The following is a 17,569-nucleotide window of genomic DNA, read 5'->3' on the forward strand; positions in this document are numbered from 1 at the left end:
GCCGCCCCATTATCGCTGAGGGTCCTTGCTGATGTTCTGCTTTTCTCTGTTGTAAAGTCAAGATCAACTCACTTCACAGGCTTACTGTGAAAATTAAATGGTGTATTCCATGTGAGATTTAGTGGCCTAGTGGGTCTGGAGTTGTGTTGCCAACTCAGAGGCAGATGGTTTGAATCCACCAATCGCTTCATGGGAGAAAGATGGTCATCTGTTCTCATGCAACTTACAGTCTCTGAAAACCCACTGGAGGGTCAGCTATGGGTCATTTCTGACCCAATGGCTATGAATGAATGTGTTTTGAAAAAGTCCTACTAAAATAGAAAATGCCTAGTTCTCCTTCTGATTGTTGTTAAGAGCCGTCGTCGAGTCATAGACGACTCGTAGCAACCCTATGAATGAAAGACCTGAACACTTGTATAACTTTCATCATTTTTCCAGATTCCAGAGGCAAGTCATTTTGGAAGTGGATGCCACTCCTGCTTTCAAGCTTGTTTTAATTGCGTAGCTCCACCAAACACTGTCCACCATGGCTATCCATTATCACATTTGACACATCAGTGTCACAGTGTTTAGCATCACAGCAACTACAAGTTACCTCTGTACAGAAAATGGACAGACCAGGGCTATACGACATAGAAGAATGTCTGACCAAAACCAATTAAAAGCAGGCCTGAGGGCTGTGGATTAAAGTCATCCCCCTTTGGCTGGTAGCATCACTTTCTGTCCACTATGTTGTTGTTAAGTGCCATTGAGTTGTAGGCGACTCATATTGATCTTATGAACAACTTAATGCATTAATAATTCCATTCTTGAAATTAAATTGATGGTAAGCCTAGTTCACAAAAGAATAAGTTTATGAAGAGTGCTGTGACAAGCTTTAAAGCAAGCTGTTTTCCAAGATTTACCATAATATATTCAGTCTGTATTGGTCTTTGTCAAACTCAGGAAGTATTAGCTTACGCCTGTGTGATTAGAGACCTCTGATTCTTTCCCCATATTTTTAACTAGTGTACATTAGTTATTTTCTCAAATACAGAAAGTTTAAGAACAAATGAATAACCCACAATCTCATCACTCAGGCAACCTCTGTTGCTATTTGAAAATTGCCCAAGAGTGAAATTATTCTTGGCTAGAAAATTTGAACAGTACAAAAATATACAAAATGAAAAGTGAAAGCTTTCCTTCCCACCCAAGCTCCTGTCCCCAACATAATCACTCTTAATAGTTTTCTATGATTCTGTCTAGCATGATTTAATGGCTCTTGCCAGCACATGTGCATTTTTAGATCTTATCTCAAATAATTTATACAGGAAAGTTGTCACGGATTGAGTTGTATGTTTCCCCCTCTCAGATAGTTCCCAGTGGTTTGGCAGTTTTGCAAAAATGCAATCATAAAAGAGTGAAATTTTTTTAAAGACACACCCTACACCAATCATGTCTCATTAACATAACAAAGGCACCTCATTTCCAAAGGGGATTGTCACTACCAGCGGAGAGGTTAAGATGTACAACACAAATTTTGAGGGGGACAAAATGAAATGTGTAACAAATAGGGAGATAGAAAGTGACAGAAAGTTTTGGGTGGGATTGTTATTCATAGATGTGGTGCCCAGAGAAGCCCATTCTGATAAAATGAGAGTTAAGAAGAAACATGAGGGAAGGGGGATGGGGGCAAGTACTATGGCTCCTGAAGGTAAAGAATCATCTAGGGGCAGCAAACGCAACACCCCCGCGTGCATTTGTTATGAATGTGCTCAGCTTTCCCAGAAGAGGTGTGTGAATCTTGAGCAGATTGTGTGATGGTGGTCAGCATGGCCGGAGATGTCAGAGAGGTGCATCCCGGGGCCTTAGGTAGGAACTTTGGATTTTACCAAATGAGATGGAAAACCATGCTTTGTCATAAAAGTGATATCATTTTAAAGCCACTGATAGAGTCCAGATTACTGGGTCAGGCCAGGAACTCTGCATCCGAACCACTGACTAGTCCTTTTTGGTCTTGTGGCTTTTCCTCCTTTACATGAATAACAAGAAGGCTGGGCAAATCTTTCGCTGGTAAGAGCCCTGCTAGTTCTGTGTCACATCAGCTCTTCTCGGAATTCTTTAATGCATATATGTAGTTAATATAGCTATTATTACTTATATATCAACGAATGCCTTTTTCAATGACAGAAATAAATATGGCAAGCTTAAATTTTGGACAGTTTCTCCCCATTCCCAACTGGGGCTCCTACCGATTCCACTGCTCTAGCCCGTCCCAGCTTCTTTTAAAAGGGCAGGGTAGTAGAGGCTCCATGTAGCATTGTGTCGGCGGTAGTTATGAGGGCAGTTGGTTGATTTAATTTCTCCCTGGTGAACATAGTGGGTGCCATGTCTTACTCAAATCAGACTGTCATCCCTTAACTTAGGTAGAGTCTAAGGCATACGTAATTAAACTCATAGGATTATCTTGCCTCACTTCTTACTAATTCGTCTGAGGAGCTAGAATCAAAGGGAAGAATTCAGGGGGCATATTAGGACAGAGTCAGATTTCCCAGAAGTGGTACACAATACTCGGAGAAACCCGTGTGTGTGCAGACAGAATCTTGGTTGGCCACAGCCCATTCTTAGCTCTTACTCACTACCTGGTGTGGTCATTTGTCCTTGGTCTTTTGACAGGAGAGCAAGAGCCAGAGTTGGCGGTGGTGGCGGCAGAGGGCACCACCAGGGGCGCCTGTGAAAGGAAGGGCAGGCGCCTGTAGTGGCTGGAACCCAGGGCATGGGCTAAATTTTCCCTGAGGTCACCTTGACACTTGCATCTTAGGGCCAAGTCAATGCAGGCCATCTGAAACCAATTCTGAAACAATCAATTGTATAGCCCAGTCTTCAGTTAGAATTCCATTTGCCCAAATGTACAGATAATTGAAGCCAAACTCAGTTTGGGGTTTGAATTGTTTGGAGAGCCAGATTTCTTTGCCAGATAACGTCCCATCCAAGGGTGGGCCCAGAGGAACTCTTACGGTATCTGGAAAATGAAAACAAGTAACCTGTAAGTGACCACTAAGTTGTCAGGGGAAAAATACTCAGGTTGTTATTTGACAAATTTGGATTTTATTGCCGAGAAACATTTGACCACCTCTCAAGGCTTTCAATAAATAGCCTGGGAAGAAGCTCTTTGTGGGAGAGGTCACGGTGACAAGGTAAAAAAACACTGAAGCTTCAACCTTGAACTCTTTTATGGTCTCATATAAGTGAGGGTGGGAAGCCTCTTTACTTACTAAGGAATAAGGGAAATTTAAACAGGAGAATTCTACTCTTGGCCTGACAATCTCACCTTCTGTTCAGTACTCACAGGTGAAGCCTCACTTCACTAATTGGCCACCCGAAGGGTTCTCACCCCACTTCTTGGCAGAACTGTAATATCTGGAAGGTGTAGTGAGGTCTTGGATTACTGGGACTACCTCGTCTTATGAAATACTGTGCAAAACACTTCACGCATCATCATACCCCCCCTGAACAAAATGGCACATGGCTGTTTGGAGATAAAATGCAGATGTTTTGAGAAAGATATTTCTCATGTAAGATTTTGCAGGGTGTCTAGGGTACCTGTAGTTGAGGTCTGCCTCTCTTTTGTAATCAGTCTGTGTTAAGAAACAAAACAGTCAAGATGAATGGGAGCTCCATTCTGTTTCTGGCAAAATTCACCAAAGTCTGGAAAAATCAGTGGGCCCTCAAACCACAACCCAAAGGACAGTAAACCCAAATACCTGCCCTCTCCAAACCACACTAGAGGATGGAACTTTCCCCTGGATCCTTCTTCCCAGACATCCATTTTACTAGAGGAGTCAGTGCTTCCGGAGAGAACCAAATCAATAGCAACACCAATTAAGAGTTACATGGAGCTCTACCGCAGTTTAAAAGGAAAGAAAACAAATAGCTCTGGTTAATTAGACTGTGCCTGATATGTTCTCTTAATTAGTGCAGGAAAGTGATCACATAGACAGAGTTAATACCAGTTAATGATGCACATTTGCTTTTGTATTCTAACCCCCACTGCTAGACCAAGTAAGTTCAGATCCTTCATGTGGACACTGGCCACCCAGCTTCAGCCTTGAGTCTCAGCGGTCTCTTGCCCACATGAGCTCAGCTGTCCCCAGATACATCACATCCTCTCGGGTCCCTTTGGGTTCCTAGGCCTCCTTGAATACTGCTGCGATGAGTTACTTCCAACTCATAGGGAACTTAGGTATTGATAGGGTGAAATGTTGTCCATTCCAGCATCATCTTCATGTTAGCTGACAGGTTTGAATGTCCTGCTGTGTCTATGTGCCAATGACGGTTTTCCTAGTTTTTGATGAGCTTCTACTTTGCTGAACATGAGGTCCTTTCCAACAGCGTGGACTCTCCTGATAACATGTCCAAAGCAGGAGAGTGGAAGTCTTACCATCTTTGCATCTAAGGAACACCAGTTGTCTTTTTAAAGACAGATTTGTTTGTTCCTTTCATAATTCATGGTATATTCAACATTCTTCTCCAACACCTAGAATATTACAGTTTTCTGATTGCTGTCGATGGTCTAAATCACAAACTTCCTACACTGTCCTGTAAAACACGTTTACTCTACTGCTCTTTGATTCTCCAAGAGGATGTGAGAGCTCTTTCTTTGAGGAGTGGTTCTGGAATGGCCAGGTGTCCTGGGTCAGATTTCAAGTATAGTGATACTAGTAATAATAGAAGAAATTAACATCTATTAAGCATGTGTGGAAAGTTCTTTACTGGCTTTCGGTTATTTACTCTGCTCAGTATCAACTTAATAAAACCAAACATCAGACCAGCTGTCTTTGAATTGATTCTGACTCACAGTGGCCCCCCCTACCCTCTATGGAGTTTCCAGTGACTGGAAGCTTTTGGAATAGTTTGAACCTCTTGGGAGAGCGACCCTATTCTGCTTACTTCACAGTTTTGGAGACTGGGGTACAGAGGGCCATGTCCCTTGTCTCAAGTCACAGAGCCTGTAAATGTGAAGGCTGAGATTTGAATGTTGACAGTAAGATTCCAGTGAAAATATGCTAAATCCCTTTGGCCATGTTGTTAGGAAGGACCATTCCTTGGAAAACGGATGTCATGCTTGGATAGGTGGAGGGTCAGTAAATGGGAAGAAGACCCTTAACGAGAGAGATTGACACAGTGACTGCAGCAATGGGCACAGGTATTTCAGAGATGATGAGGATGGTCCAAGGTAGGACTGGGTTCAGATCCATTGTTCATTGGGTCGTTATGAGTCATACTCGGCTAGATGGCACTTAACAACAACAACAACTAGTCCATGTTGCCTTTAGCAGAGAATGTGCCTCTGATTCCCATTTACCTCAGCTGCAGCACCAGATTCAATACCTAGAAGTGATTCAAGAAGCATCTACATGAATAATGAATAAAGAAAACAGGGATAAGGGGACATTGCTCCTGTTTAACTGTTGGTTCAGCTATTATCCATGAACTCTTCCCATTCCTGTGCTTCAAGCACATCTCCTAAGTCTCAGGCCAGCCAGTGATGCTTTTCCTTCAAACATGATTTTGATAATGTGAATCCATGACGCTCCTATAAATGTACCTGCACTGCTCAGTCTTTATGCATTTATATTTTACGAATTTATTTGTTAAATAAAAAACTCTAGGATAAGCATACTGCTTTCAACATCTATGCAATTTTTTTAAAAACAACCCAACAAATCGTGTTCCTCAAAGAAAGCCACTTATTTCTTTTTCTTTTTAAACTGGAGAAATGCTAAGAATTTAGGAATGCAGACACAGATGAAATTACAATGTCTCCCAAATGCCAACAAAAATGCTCCGTCTGATGAGATTTCCTGTGGCATTAGTTTGTTTAAAGAGTCCTGTCAGTTGGTGTTCTTGTTTTTGCTGGCAGGCAGGGGATCTTTGAAGCCACTCACTCTTAGTTTGTCGTGTGTCGACCTCTAGGTATTGCCGGCCAGGTGTCCATAGATGCCAACGGAGACCGGTATGGGGATTTCTCTGTGATCGCCATGACCGACACGGAGGCGGGCACCCAGGAGGTAAGCGTCCAGACTTCTCCACCAGTCGCTCCTCCTTCTTGCTGAGAAGGAGGAATGAATGTGTTTTTCCTGGCGGCAGAGGTGCTGTCCCAAAGCAGTCAAATAAAAATAAGTTGAAAACACCAGAGAGTCCACATGGTGAGATCTCACGCTTGGGGGAGAGTTATCAGGGGACCTTCAGGAAATAGGTGCATGTTCATCCCAATTGGGGGAACCCCACCCCCCTCAAATGGCCAAGAATCATTCTTCAGTCCTAAGAAGCAAGAGAGGCTCATCTGGATGAAAGACATGAAGTGGTCTCCCCATCTCTTTAAAATTTAGAATTTCTCTCTCTCTCTCTCTCTCTCTGTGTGTGTGCTTTAGAATAATATAAACAAGGGTTGATATTTCAGAAGATTCCATAGTTTCAGAAGAGCATCATGAAGAGCAGAAAAGGTCCTGGACACAAAGTTGAGTCTCTGGCACTGGCTGGAGTGTGAGCTCCCTGCCTCAATTTCTTCAGCTGTAACACGGAAATCCTAGATAGCTTGCTTCTGGGTTGTCCTCATGTGATTGTTGTGAGGACCGGATAAAATAGGATCTAGAAAAGTACTTTCCAAATATCATATTTTCTATCTATCTATCTATCTATCTATCTATCTATCTATCTATCTATCTATCTATCTATCTATCATCTTATAGAGTATGTGTTATCTAGGCATATGACAGCAATGTATATTATATATACATACATATCTCTGTATCTGGAGCCCTTGGATTCTAACCCATCAACCAGTCTGGAATAAAGACTTGGTGATCTGCTCTCCCAGAGGTTACAGTCTAGGAAACCCCATGGGCAGTTCTGCTCTGGCAAATGGGATTGTTGTAAGTCAGAAATGTTGTTACGTGCTTTCAGGTCAACTACGACACATTAAAGTGTTATGAACAACAGATTAGAATGTTGCCCCATTCTGCACACTGCTTACAATCTCCTCCATGTTTGAGCCCGTTGTTACAGTCACTGTGTCAATCCATTTTGTTGGGAGTCTTCAACAAATCTGATCAAGCCTTCTGTATGGATTACATCTCAACACTGGGAAAACAAAGGGCCTCACCAATGGGGCCACAGAAACATCATGATAGGTGGAGAAAAGATTGAAGCTGTCAATGGTTTCATCTTTCTTGGATTAACAATCAACACCCTTTACCTTAGCAGTCAGAAGATCAGAAGACATGTTACATTGAGCCAGTCTGCTGTCAGGGACCTCCCCAAAATACTGAAGACTAGGGGGTGCCAGATTTTCAATCACCTGCCATTCTTCTGAGAGTTGGACAGTGAATAAGGATGACAGGAGGGGAATCGATACATTTTTGAGTTGTGAGGCTGGAGAAGAGTACTGAGTATCCCATAGACTGCCAAAAGAATGAACAGGTATGTCTTGGAAAAAGTGTAGTCAGAGTGTTCCTTGGAGGCAAAGGTAGTGAAGCTTTCTCTCATATTTTTGGACATGTAGCTAGGAGAGTTTCTTGTTTGGCAAGAGACATTATGCATGGAAAGTTGGAGGGTCTGTGAAAGAGAGGAAAAACCACAAAGAGATGGATAAACACAGTAACTGCAGTAATGGGCTCAAGTCAGTCAGGATGAGGATGGCACAGGATAGGACAGAGTTCAGATCTGTTGTTTATAGGGTCCCTAGGAGTTGTACTGGGCTCGATGGCATCTAATAGCAATAGCATATTCTAAATATGCAAGGTTTCAAATTGAATAGGCCACTTGCATTGTGAGTGCATCCTCGCTCCCTCTCACTGCCCCACAAGCACCTTGTCTCATTTGCCTGACTGTGGTGCTGATATTTTTCTTAATGTGCACGTGCACTTAGCTTGAAAGAGTCCCTGGCACTCAGCACACTCACTCAGCTTATTGAGTGGCCTTTTTGCATTTGTCACTCTGAGTCTCACCCACATTCCACTTGTCCCACGTGTAAAGGCAAGCAGGCAGGCAGTCATTCATTCTAGGGTCGAGGTGAGGACCTAGGACAGAGTGTGCCAAGCACTTGGAGAGTATTCAGGGTTCAGCAACTGCTGCCTGCTGTTCTGTTTTAGTGGATACCTGGAATTGTTTTTACTGTGACTTGAAAGCGGGAGCTCCAGTGGCCTAATAATGGTCAGAAGCTGCACTGCAGTCCCACAGGCATGTGGTTCAAATTCACCGTCTGCTCTGAGAGAGCAGAATGGGCTCCTCTTGTGCAATGTACTGCCTTTGAAACACCACTGGAGGGTCAGCTATGAGGTGGTTATGGCTTTACATCACACAACAACAACAACAACAACAATGGAAGAGCCTGTGGGAATCTGAGGCAAGTATGGGAGAAGTGATCCTTCTGGAGAGAGATGTGAAGAGATGTCACAGGCAGCTGTCACAAATTGGAGACAAATCCTGAGAACCTGGGTAGGAAGATGCTTAGAAACTTTTAGATCAGGGTTCAGGGAACAGATACAAAACAAACTGCTCCCCCTCCCAAGTGGTTTTTCAAGTTGACTTGATGTGGTAACCTCATATGTGTCAACATGAAACTTCTGGGTTTCCAGTGGTTGTTTTCTGGAAGTTAGATTGTCAGCTCTTTCTTCTTCAGCTCTTTCTTTTTCCCCTCAAGGTAGATTTGGACCTCTGTCCTATATGATTAGTGACTGAACATCTTAACCAATTGTACTACTCAGAGCCTCCAGAGAGCTGTTAGAACAGCCATGTTAACAGAAGCTGAGGGATGACCTGTGGAAAAAAAAATTGCTGGTTCCAGGAGCCCAAGGAGCCACCTGAGAGGGAGAGAGAGCAGCCTTGAAATGAGAGAGTGGCTTGCTAAAACCCCATATAAGCCCTCCCAACCCCAACCCCCAGCACTACTCTCCTCACTGAGTAGCCTAGCATGCAATATACTTTGAGAAATGTTTAAAAAAAAAAGAAATGAAAGTGTGGAAAGAGAGAAATCATCAGAGAAGAGAGGGAATCCAGAGGTCAGGAATAGTTTGCCAACCTGGCAAGGGTTCCTGATGCTTTAGTTAGGGCTCTCTGGTGCCTTAATGGTAAGGAGTTGTGCCATCACCGTAAAGACAGCCAGTTCAAATCCACCAGCTGCTCTGAGGACATAGGATTGGAGCCTGGGGACCTCCATGTGGCAGTTGTACTCTGCCGTAAAGGGTTGTTATGAGTTAGAATCAGCTCTATGAGAAACAATAACAATGCTTTATTTGTATGTTGAGTTAATTGTGTAAAAAGAGCAAGGGCTGCGTGGGAATGGTCATATCTGACCTTTACCAACTCCACAAGGGGGAACTGTCCCTGTCAACAATAGCCACAACACAAACCAATTCCCCTGAGGTCAGACAATGTCTTCCACACTCCCCCCCACCTCTTTCTACTCATACTAACACCGATCTTTACTGATTTACTGGTTCCAAAATCTAATGTGATAGCTCACAGACGACACAGAACTGTATTAGGGAAGTCAGAAGGCTATATATAGTTCACGTTAGCAGCAGAGCACATTCACTCAGTCAGGACATCTTCCAAAGTGCTCGAAGTGCTACCAAGCTCTCAGTCCTGCAAATTATGGCTGAGTAACACTCCATTGTATGTCAAACCCTGCCCTCCCTATGTCCACCAACAAATGTGGGCAAGAGCTCCTTGTTCTGGTTCTAGGGCAGTCCCATGACCAGCTCCATCTCATGTCAAGTCCTGGTTCTCTGCTGCAGCCAAGGCTGCTGTTGTTGTAAACGGTGCAAGAATCTCTGGGCCCTAAGGGCACGCACTGTATGCCTGCTGGTCCTTTTGCTGGTGATGAGACTTTCAAATCTGCCACAGAGTCTGCTCAATTTAGTAGTGAGACTAGCCATTAAATCCCTTGTGGGTAGCTGAACACCCTATTCACATATTCCTGCCTCTCCATATGTTGCTGTTGTTACATGGCATAGACTTGACTAAGACTCATAGAGAACTTATGCACAATAGCTCTGAACCCTGCTCTATCCTGAGCCAATCTCACTGATTCTGACACATCCTCATTACCCCAGTTATTGTGTCAGTCCATCTCATCTGAGGTATTCCATTCCTGTGCTGTCCCTTGACCCTTCCAAGCATGATGTCCTTCTTCAAAGGCTTGTCCCTCCTGTCTACATGTCCAAAGTATGTGAGATGGAGTCTCAAAATCTTTGCCTCTAAGGAGCAGCTTGGTTTTATCCTCTCTAGGACAGACCTTTTAGTTCTCTTGGCAGTCCATGGTATGTTCATTTCTCTTCTCCAGCACCATAACTCAAACGCATCAATTCTTCTTCTGTCATCCTTGGTAATCATGTCCTAATGCAAAGCAAGTAATTGTGAAGACTATGGCCTGGATCACACAGCCCATCTGCATGGCAAAGTAAAATTTAGTGGCTAAGAAAACCATTTTAAATGATGAACCCTTAACATCACAGAGTGGTATAAGATGTTCCTATAAAATGTGTAACCTGCATGGACACTAGACACCATCTCTCCCTTCTTCATCCCTGACACATGAGTACTCTCTCTCTTATGTCAGTCAGAGTAACTTGGTCAGTTACATGTGGCCAACAGTTCAGTGCTGTGTGGCTGACTGGTGGAGCAGTGTAGTATCAAAAGAGCAAGGGAAAACCTGTGTATTTCAGGACATAGTGTCCTGATAGGGGAAATCCTCCTTGTTAGCCTAGTAGTACTAACCGACAGAGACCCAGGCTAAGGACTCTGCCTTGAGGATGGGTATGCCTCAGGTGGATCCATCACTTCCTTTGACTGCATTCTTGGCCATGGAAACTTTCTGGACACACTTAACTGTAGCTGCCACGGGGAGCTACAGTTCTTCTCTAAATAATGAGTAAATAATGCCACCTCAGCAGCACCTTTGGTGACTCTAAATCTTGGCTTGGAAAGCCTTCAGGAGCCCACCATTAAAGTCAGCATGTACAGTAGTATCTATTAGTAGTAGTAAGTATGATCTCTCTAGGACAGCTCACCTCTGCTCTTTGTTCTTCTGAAGTACTTCCTGTTTCAAGGTGGGTGCTGATGGAATGGATGGCCTTCCAGTCTTTACACACCCAGAGGTAGGGCCTTTAGGGAATACCAGTACAATGCTGGGTGCTTCTTCCACTAGAAACAGATAACTCTCTGGATTTTTAACAAAGTATTTATTGGTTTGCATGTAATAATTCGTGTACATCATGTTTTGTAAATGTACTCTATGTTTTATGCAATCATTTGTACACGTTCATTTTATATCGTTTATTACCATCATTCTATGCCTATTTTTACCTCATATTTTAAAGCCCCCATTTAACCTTTGGTCTTCCAGTTCATGTGTGTATGCATAATAATTTTTTTTTTAATTTTTCTAGGTCATTGGTGATTACTTTGGGAAAGAAGGTCGTTTTGAAATGCGGCCAAATGTAAAATATCCTTGGGGACCTTTAAAGCTGAGAATAGACGAAACCAGAATTGTGGAGCATACAAACACCTCTCCTTGCAAATCATGTAAGTTTCGAAGCTTAATTTTTACTATTTATTCCGTCACATATAATGTTGGTAGAGTGCAGATTTCCACCATAAGTGTTCTCTAGGAGGTCACGTTCTGAAAGTTATGATTTCCTTTTTAAATGAGTGGAGGAGAGTCACAGATATCACCTTTTTACAGTTCCAGTGAGCTCCAGGATAGCAGAAATGCTGAGGATGGATCTCATAGGATCAGTCAGGATTTCTTTCTGTTGTAATTAGGGTCACTGTGAGTCTGTGCTCCCTCAACAGCATCTAACCACAACCTTCCTCTTCCAAAATGGAAGAGGATTTTCTATTTTTACTTTATCAACATTTTAGTATTTGAGGATTCTAATTTAGGGGAAATAAAGATATCCTCTATCTGTTGTGAGAGAGCTTGTCTCATGTTAAGTTTCCTTCTGAATGTCAAAGTTTATAGTCAGTATGAAATTTTAAAAATAGAAATAAAAAAGTTTGTAGTCTTCTCCTGTGGCTCAAATATATTTTGTCCCTTTTTGTTTCTCCCCTTTGAGTTAATTTTACATCATAATGACCCTAAGCACAACAACAAAATGCTACCTGCACGGTCCTGCTCTGTTTGAGCCCACTGATACCACCTTTATCAGGAGTTTACAGATCCAGTGAGCTCCAGGAGAACAGTGCCAGTCTTCCTCACTGAACGTCCTCCTCTTTCTCTGGCCCTCTACTTTGCCAAGAATGATGCCTGTCTCTAGGTTCTGGTCCTTCCCTGTAAGAGTCATTCCTGACTAAGTCCCTGGAAATCTACAAGATACCACATAAGAAGAAAGTCCACAATGCATGGATTCCTTGGGAAAAAGAAAAGGAAGAAAAAAAACCAAATAAACACCACAAACTTTTTTTAAAATAAAAAAAAAATAACAAAGTTTGTGTAAGGTAAATAATGTATTTAGCATGAAGCATGAATTACTTTCATATAAATATAGAAACTAGAGAAAAAAAGAATAAAGTCCATAAGTTATGAACATTCTTGTGCATCAATCTAGAAGCAAGTAGATATTCTTTTAAGGGACTTAGAAAAGGGAAAGTCTTAGGAATCATTGCTTTAAAGAGATCCCTTTACCAGCTTCTGATGGAGAACAATGTGAATGTTGATCTTTCCCTCTAGTTGGTGATTTTAGCCAAACATATGAATAATCATTGTGTTTTAGGAACCTTTTTTCAAACTGGGAATATTTATGTCTATACCATAATCATGGAAAAGGGACAGTGAAGAAGTGTGTTAGGACCACAGTCTGGAATTGTTAGGCCTATATTTGTGTTTCATCCTAATTACCAGATGGTTTTCTGACCCTAAGAGAATTCCTTAACCTCTTTAAGACTATTTTTTTTCTCTATAAAATGAGAAAAATATACTCCACTTTTAGGATTGCTTTGCGGGTTAAGTGAGAGAAGGGACTGAAGACTGTGTATTAAAAGTTTCACAGACGAACTAACGAGTTCTCATTTTTATATTAGAATTGGGACACTCCTGAATTTGATTGTTTCAAATTGATTTTCACATTTTTGCAAAGTAGGACATTTTGACATAAAACTCTGGCCTTTGGTGCGAGAACATCTAGAAATAGAATCCAATGAATTTTTTTACCCAAACGCCCAGCATTGTGAAGTGTCACCATCCATCTGTGAAAACAACCTGCTGGGTCAACCCAGTGGCCCATCTGATTGTCTTCCCTGAGGATAAGCTAAATGTTCAACATAGAGTTACAGTTTGATTCAGCAATTCCACTTCTAATTCCATACGCCAGATTATTGAAAGCAGGAATGCAGATATTTGCAAACCAATGTTCATGGTAGCCGTCTTTCTAATAGATAAAAGGTGGAAATCGCCCACGTGCTGATTATCAGGGGAATGCTGTTGTTGTTGTTATGTGCCGTCGAGTCGTTTGTGACTCATAGCGACCCTATGTACAACAGCCCTAAACCCTGCTCTATCCTGTGCCAATCGCATTGCCTCTGACACACCCATCCCAATTATCCCAGTCACTGAATCAATCCACCTCATACAGGGTCTTCCCCTCCTGCGCTGTCCCTCTACCCTACCAAGCATGATGTCCCTCTCCAAGGACTTGTCTCTCCTTACAACATGTCCAAAGTATGTCAGACGAAGCCCCAGAATCCTTGCCTTCTAGGAGTAGCCTGGTTTAACCCTCTCTAGGATGGATATGTTTGTTTTCTTGGCAGTCCATGGAACATTCAATACTCTTCTCCAGCACCACAGCTCAAAGGCATCGATTCTCCTTCTATCCTCCCTAGTCATTGTCCAACTCTCTGATGCATAACAAGTGATTGCAAAGACCATGGCCTGTATCAGGCGTACCTTAGGATTCATTAGGTGACATTGAGTTTCTGTTAAGGGTGAAGGAAACATTTAGAAACAGTCATGTTTGCACAATATAATGTACACTGTTCATACTGATGGTTTGCACATGTGAAGAATGTTGAAGTGGCAAATGTTTTGTTATAAGTGCTTAACCTTATTTTTTTTTTTTTCAAGAGCACGGGTATATTTGGAAATCTCCACTTTCAGGTCACCTCAAATCCTTTTTGAATCTGTTTATATTGCCATTGTATCTGTTCCCTCCTAACACTATATTTGTTTAGTACTTTTTCAAGTGCTTCCTAGATGGCAAGAGGGAATTTGCAGGATCCTCAGGACAACATTTCTTAAAAAGAAACTTATCTCAAGTGATTCAAACTGGAGACCTTCATTCAGTCCTGCTTCTCAAATGCACTCTGAATCTCTGTTTGTTTCTCAAGCAGGTGGCCTAGAGGAATCTGCTGTGACAGGCATCGTTGTGGGAGCCTTATTAGGAGCTGGTTTGCTAATGGCCTTCTACTTTTTCAGGTTAGTACTGCTCAGAAAGTTTGACGTAGATGCTCCTTTGCTGCCTTAGTTATTTACCATTCATGACTTTCCTTCGGATTCACCATATCTCCTACCAGAGAAGTGCAACAACTACTTAGCCATTTGTCTTAAAGATATCATGCTGCTATAAGAGGAATACTGCCAGTGAGTAGGGTCAACAAACAGAAATTTATATTCTCGCAATTTAGAAGATGAGAAGTCTGCATTCAGAGTGCTGTCTGTAGGGGAACACTTTTTCTTATAAAGGCTCTGAAAGAAAGTCCTACTTTCACCATGGCTTCTTTGGTTTAACATCTCTCTTTCTTCATCTTCAGTCTCAGAGATGTTTAATATCTTCTCTGTCCCAGAGAAATTTGACTAACAATATACCCCACACCAATCCTGCATCATTAATAGAGCAGAGACACACCATCCCAAATAGGATTGTAACCATAAGCACAGTGGTTAGGATTTACAGCAGACAACCAGGGAGCTCTGATGGCCCAGTGGTAAGAAGCTCTGCTGCACTCCCAAAGTCACATGGTTCAAATCCTGCAGCTGCTCCGCTGGAGCAGGATGGACAATCTCTTGCAGGGTGAAAACCCAGTGGAGGGTCAGTTGTGGAACTAGTGGTCTAGTGAGTAAACAACTTTGCTACCAACCCAGAGACAAGTGGTTCAAATCCACCAGCTATTCCCAGGGAGACGGAGAAAGATGGGTGATCTCCTGTGTGATTTACAACTTCTATAAACTCCCTGGAGGCTCAGAGATGATTTGGTTTTGACTTGATGGCACTGAAGTTGTTGTTGTTTTAAAAAATTCATTCTATAACATTTTTTTTTCTTCAGGGGTGACCTCAGGCTTGGTGTTCAGTGGGTTAGCACACTGGGTGGTAGGATCAGAGGTTTCTGTTGCATTCCTTAAAATTCCTTGATCATAGAAATTCTCATCCCGATTCCCATCACCCACCTAGTACTTTGCAGGAGAAAGATGAGAAATCTCCTCCTGTGCTATTTACTGCCTCCGAAAACCCACTGGAGGGTCAGCAGTGGATCAATTCCAACTCAACAGTATTCAACAACTGCCACCACCAAGTACTTACGTGAAAGTGGCACATTGGACAAAGGGAGAAACCGACTTCCCAGGCCTCAGCCTTCCTCCAAGTCAAATAGTTTGGTTCACCTTCTAAGGAGGAAGTGGTATCTCTGAGCATTTACAAGCTCTCAGGCTGGTCAGTGCTTACTTAGTATCGGTTGTTATTGTTTTAGGGCATTGAGTCAGAATCGACTCAGAGTTGACCCCTCCAGCAGGCATTCAGATGTAGTAAATCACACCGGTGGACGTGTCCATCTTTCTCCTAAGGAGCGTGACTGGGGATTTGAACCACATGCCTGTGGTTTGCCAGCACAGCTACTTACCAGTAGCCTTCCAGAGCTTTGTTAGCACTGTGGTTAAACCCCAGCTTTTATACAATTATAATATCTTCATGTGCTCAGAATCTCAATTGTTCAACACTGTGAGGTCGGTCCATTCCTTTGAAATCTTTGGTCATTCAAGTGATGGCTTATTCATGTCATTAGACCAAGATTTCTTCGTGAAAATACCACTTTGGGTGTATGAGACTCTTTGTGCGAACAATTATATTCCTGTTCCTTTATGTCACAGTACCCTTAATAGGATCTTTATCTAGGGCATATCCTGGGAGTTAGGGTGAGCTGCTGTGGCAGCATGGACAAGACTTAACCCACGAGGCATGCAGGGAAGAAGGGGGAGGCTTGTTCCTTGCTATTTTGGAAAGCATGCCAATTTTTCTCCTTGAATAAGGGCATAATGCCTTGGGCACATGACTTTAATCTCTGACCAGGGTTTCATATTCTGTCACTTCTCATTTATCAGCTTGAACCCAGATGTCCCTTGAGGGCACTCTTTGTAAGAGAAGCCATAGTATGTTGTAGCCAAGGGAGGTTTTATTACTACATTCACTTTCTCTTTACCCAGGAAAAAATACAGAATAACCATTGAGAGACGAAACCAGCAAGAAGAAAGCAACATTGGAAAACATCGGGAGTTGCGGGAAGATTCCATCAGGTCCCATTTTTCGGTGGCTTAAAGGAAGTCTTTTTTTTTTTCTCCCTACTCGAGATTCTTGAAGGAGATAGATGGGATGAAAGACATCAATGGCATGGAGGGGGCACTCTTGAAGAACTCATTCTTTCATGCAGTTAGTCATTTTTGTTTTAAAATCTCTTTAGAAGCTCAGGAACAATGGGTAATCACCGTAAGCCCTCATGGCCTTTCATCTCACGACATGACAAATAGAAAGAGATAACGTCACTCTGTTAGCTGTTCATACTGTTTCAGGGGTAGATAATTAGGTTTATGGTTTTAAAATCTGATGTCTCTGTATAGCTGGGTGGCTGTGGGGGACATTTTTCACACTAGGCTAGGAAAAGCGGCTTTCTTCAATGAAATGACTGATAGAATAAAACCATTGGGCAAATAGAATATTCTTGGAAAGAATTTAACACTGCCTGGAAGAGGAGAATGTAATAGAAAATTGCAAGGTTGAGAATCCCTCTATGGCCCCTCTCATGGTGGTAAAGAGACTCCAGTGGGAGCTCCCACCCAAGTCTACTTTCAGGTTCTGACTTTCTAACTTGAAAGAGGGTTAATTTTTCTCCCTGTCTCCTCCAGTAGCTTATAAGAGCTACTCTGGAAAGTTGTAAATATTAGTGAGACAAGATGATTTATATATTATATATATTTTAAAAAAGGTCTAAAAGGTTTCCTTTTTTTAAAATGTAAAAACAACAAACCCTATGTCACACTAACATTTTATTTTTTAAGTATTTTAATCTTATATTTTCCTAATTAGAAAAATGTGTCTATTTTTTCATTTTGAAGATTAAATTTCACTTATATTTTAAAAGCATGGATTAATGTCTACAACAAGCCAACGCGGATGAAAGATGCTTCTTTTCTGCTCCCGGTCCCGCCACCTCCTCGGCCACAGCCTCACGCTAAGTGCTACTTTAATTACACAGATCTATGAATGCATTCAGATTACAAACTCTAAAGGAGTTAGGGTTCTACCCGTCAATTTACCGGCTTTAA

At 42.2% G+C, this 17,569-nt stretch overlaps 1 protein-coding gene across 2 annotated transcripts in view; it reads left to right on the forward strand.

The window, feature by feature from the left end:
• The window catches only part of NPR3 (natriuretic peptide receptor C/guanylate cyclase C (atrionatriuretic peptide receptor C)), a 106,061-nt gene extending 89,033 nt beyond the window's left edge, over positions 1–17,028 (forward strand). The window contains exons 5-8 of one of the 2 annotated variants that reach the window (XM_006896793.1): positions 5,956–6,050; positions 11,433–11,568; positions 14,368–14,455; positions 16,454–16,880. In XM_006896793.1, coding sequence (XP_006896855.1) covers positions 5,956–6,050; positions 11,433–11,568; positions 14,368–14,455; positions 16,454–16,565 — 431 coding nt within the window. In that variant the 3' untranslated portion in view covers positions 16,566–16,880. Of the gene's footprint in view, positions 1–5,955; positions 6,051–11,432; positions 11,569–14,367; positions 14,456–16,453 lie in introns of both variants that reach the window. The other variant, XM_006896794.1, reaches the window with a different exon arrangement.
• Positions 17,029–17,569: the final 541 nt, after the last annotated feature.

This window comes from Elephantulus edwardii, unplaced genomic scaffold, assembly GCF_000299155.1.
Source record: "Elephantulus edwardii isolate Elephantulus edwardi_28Jun2011 unplaced genomic scaffold, EleEdw1.0 scaffold00191, whole genome shotgun sequence".
NCBI lineage: Eukaryota > Metazoa > Chordata > Mammalia > Macroscelidea > Macroscelididae > Elephantulus > Elephantulus edwardii.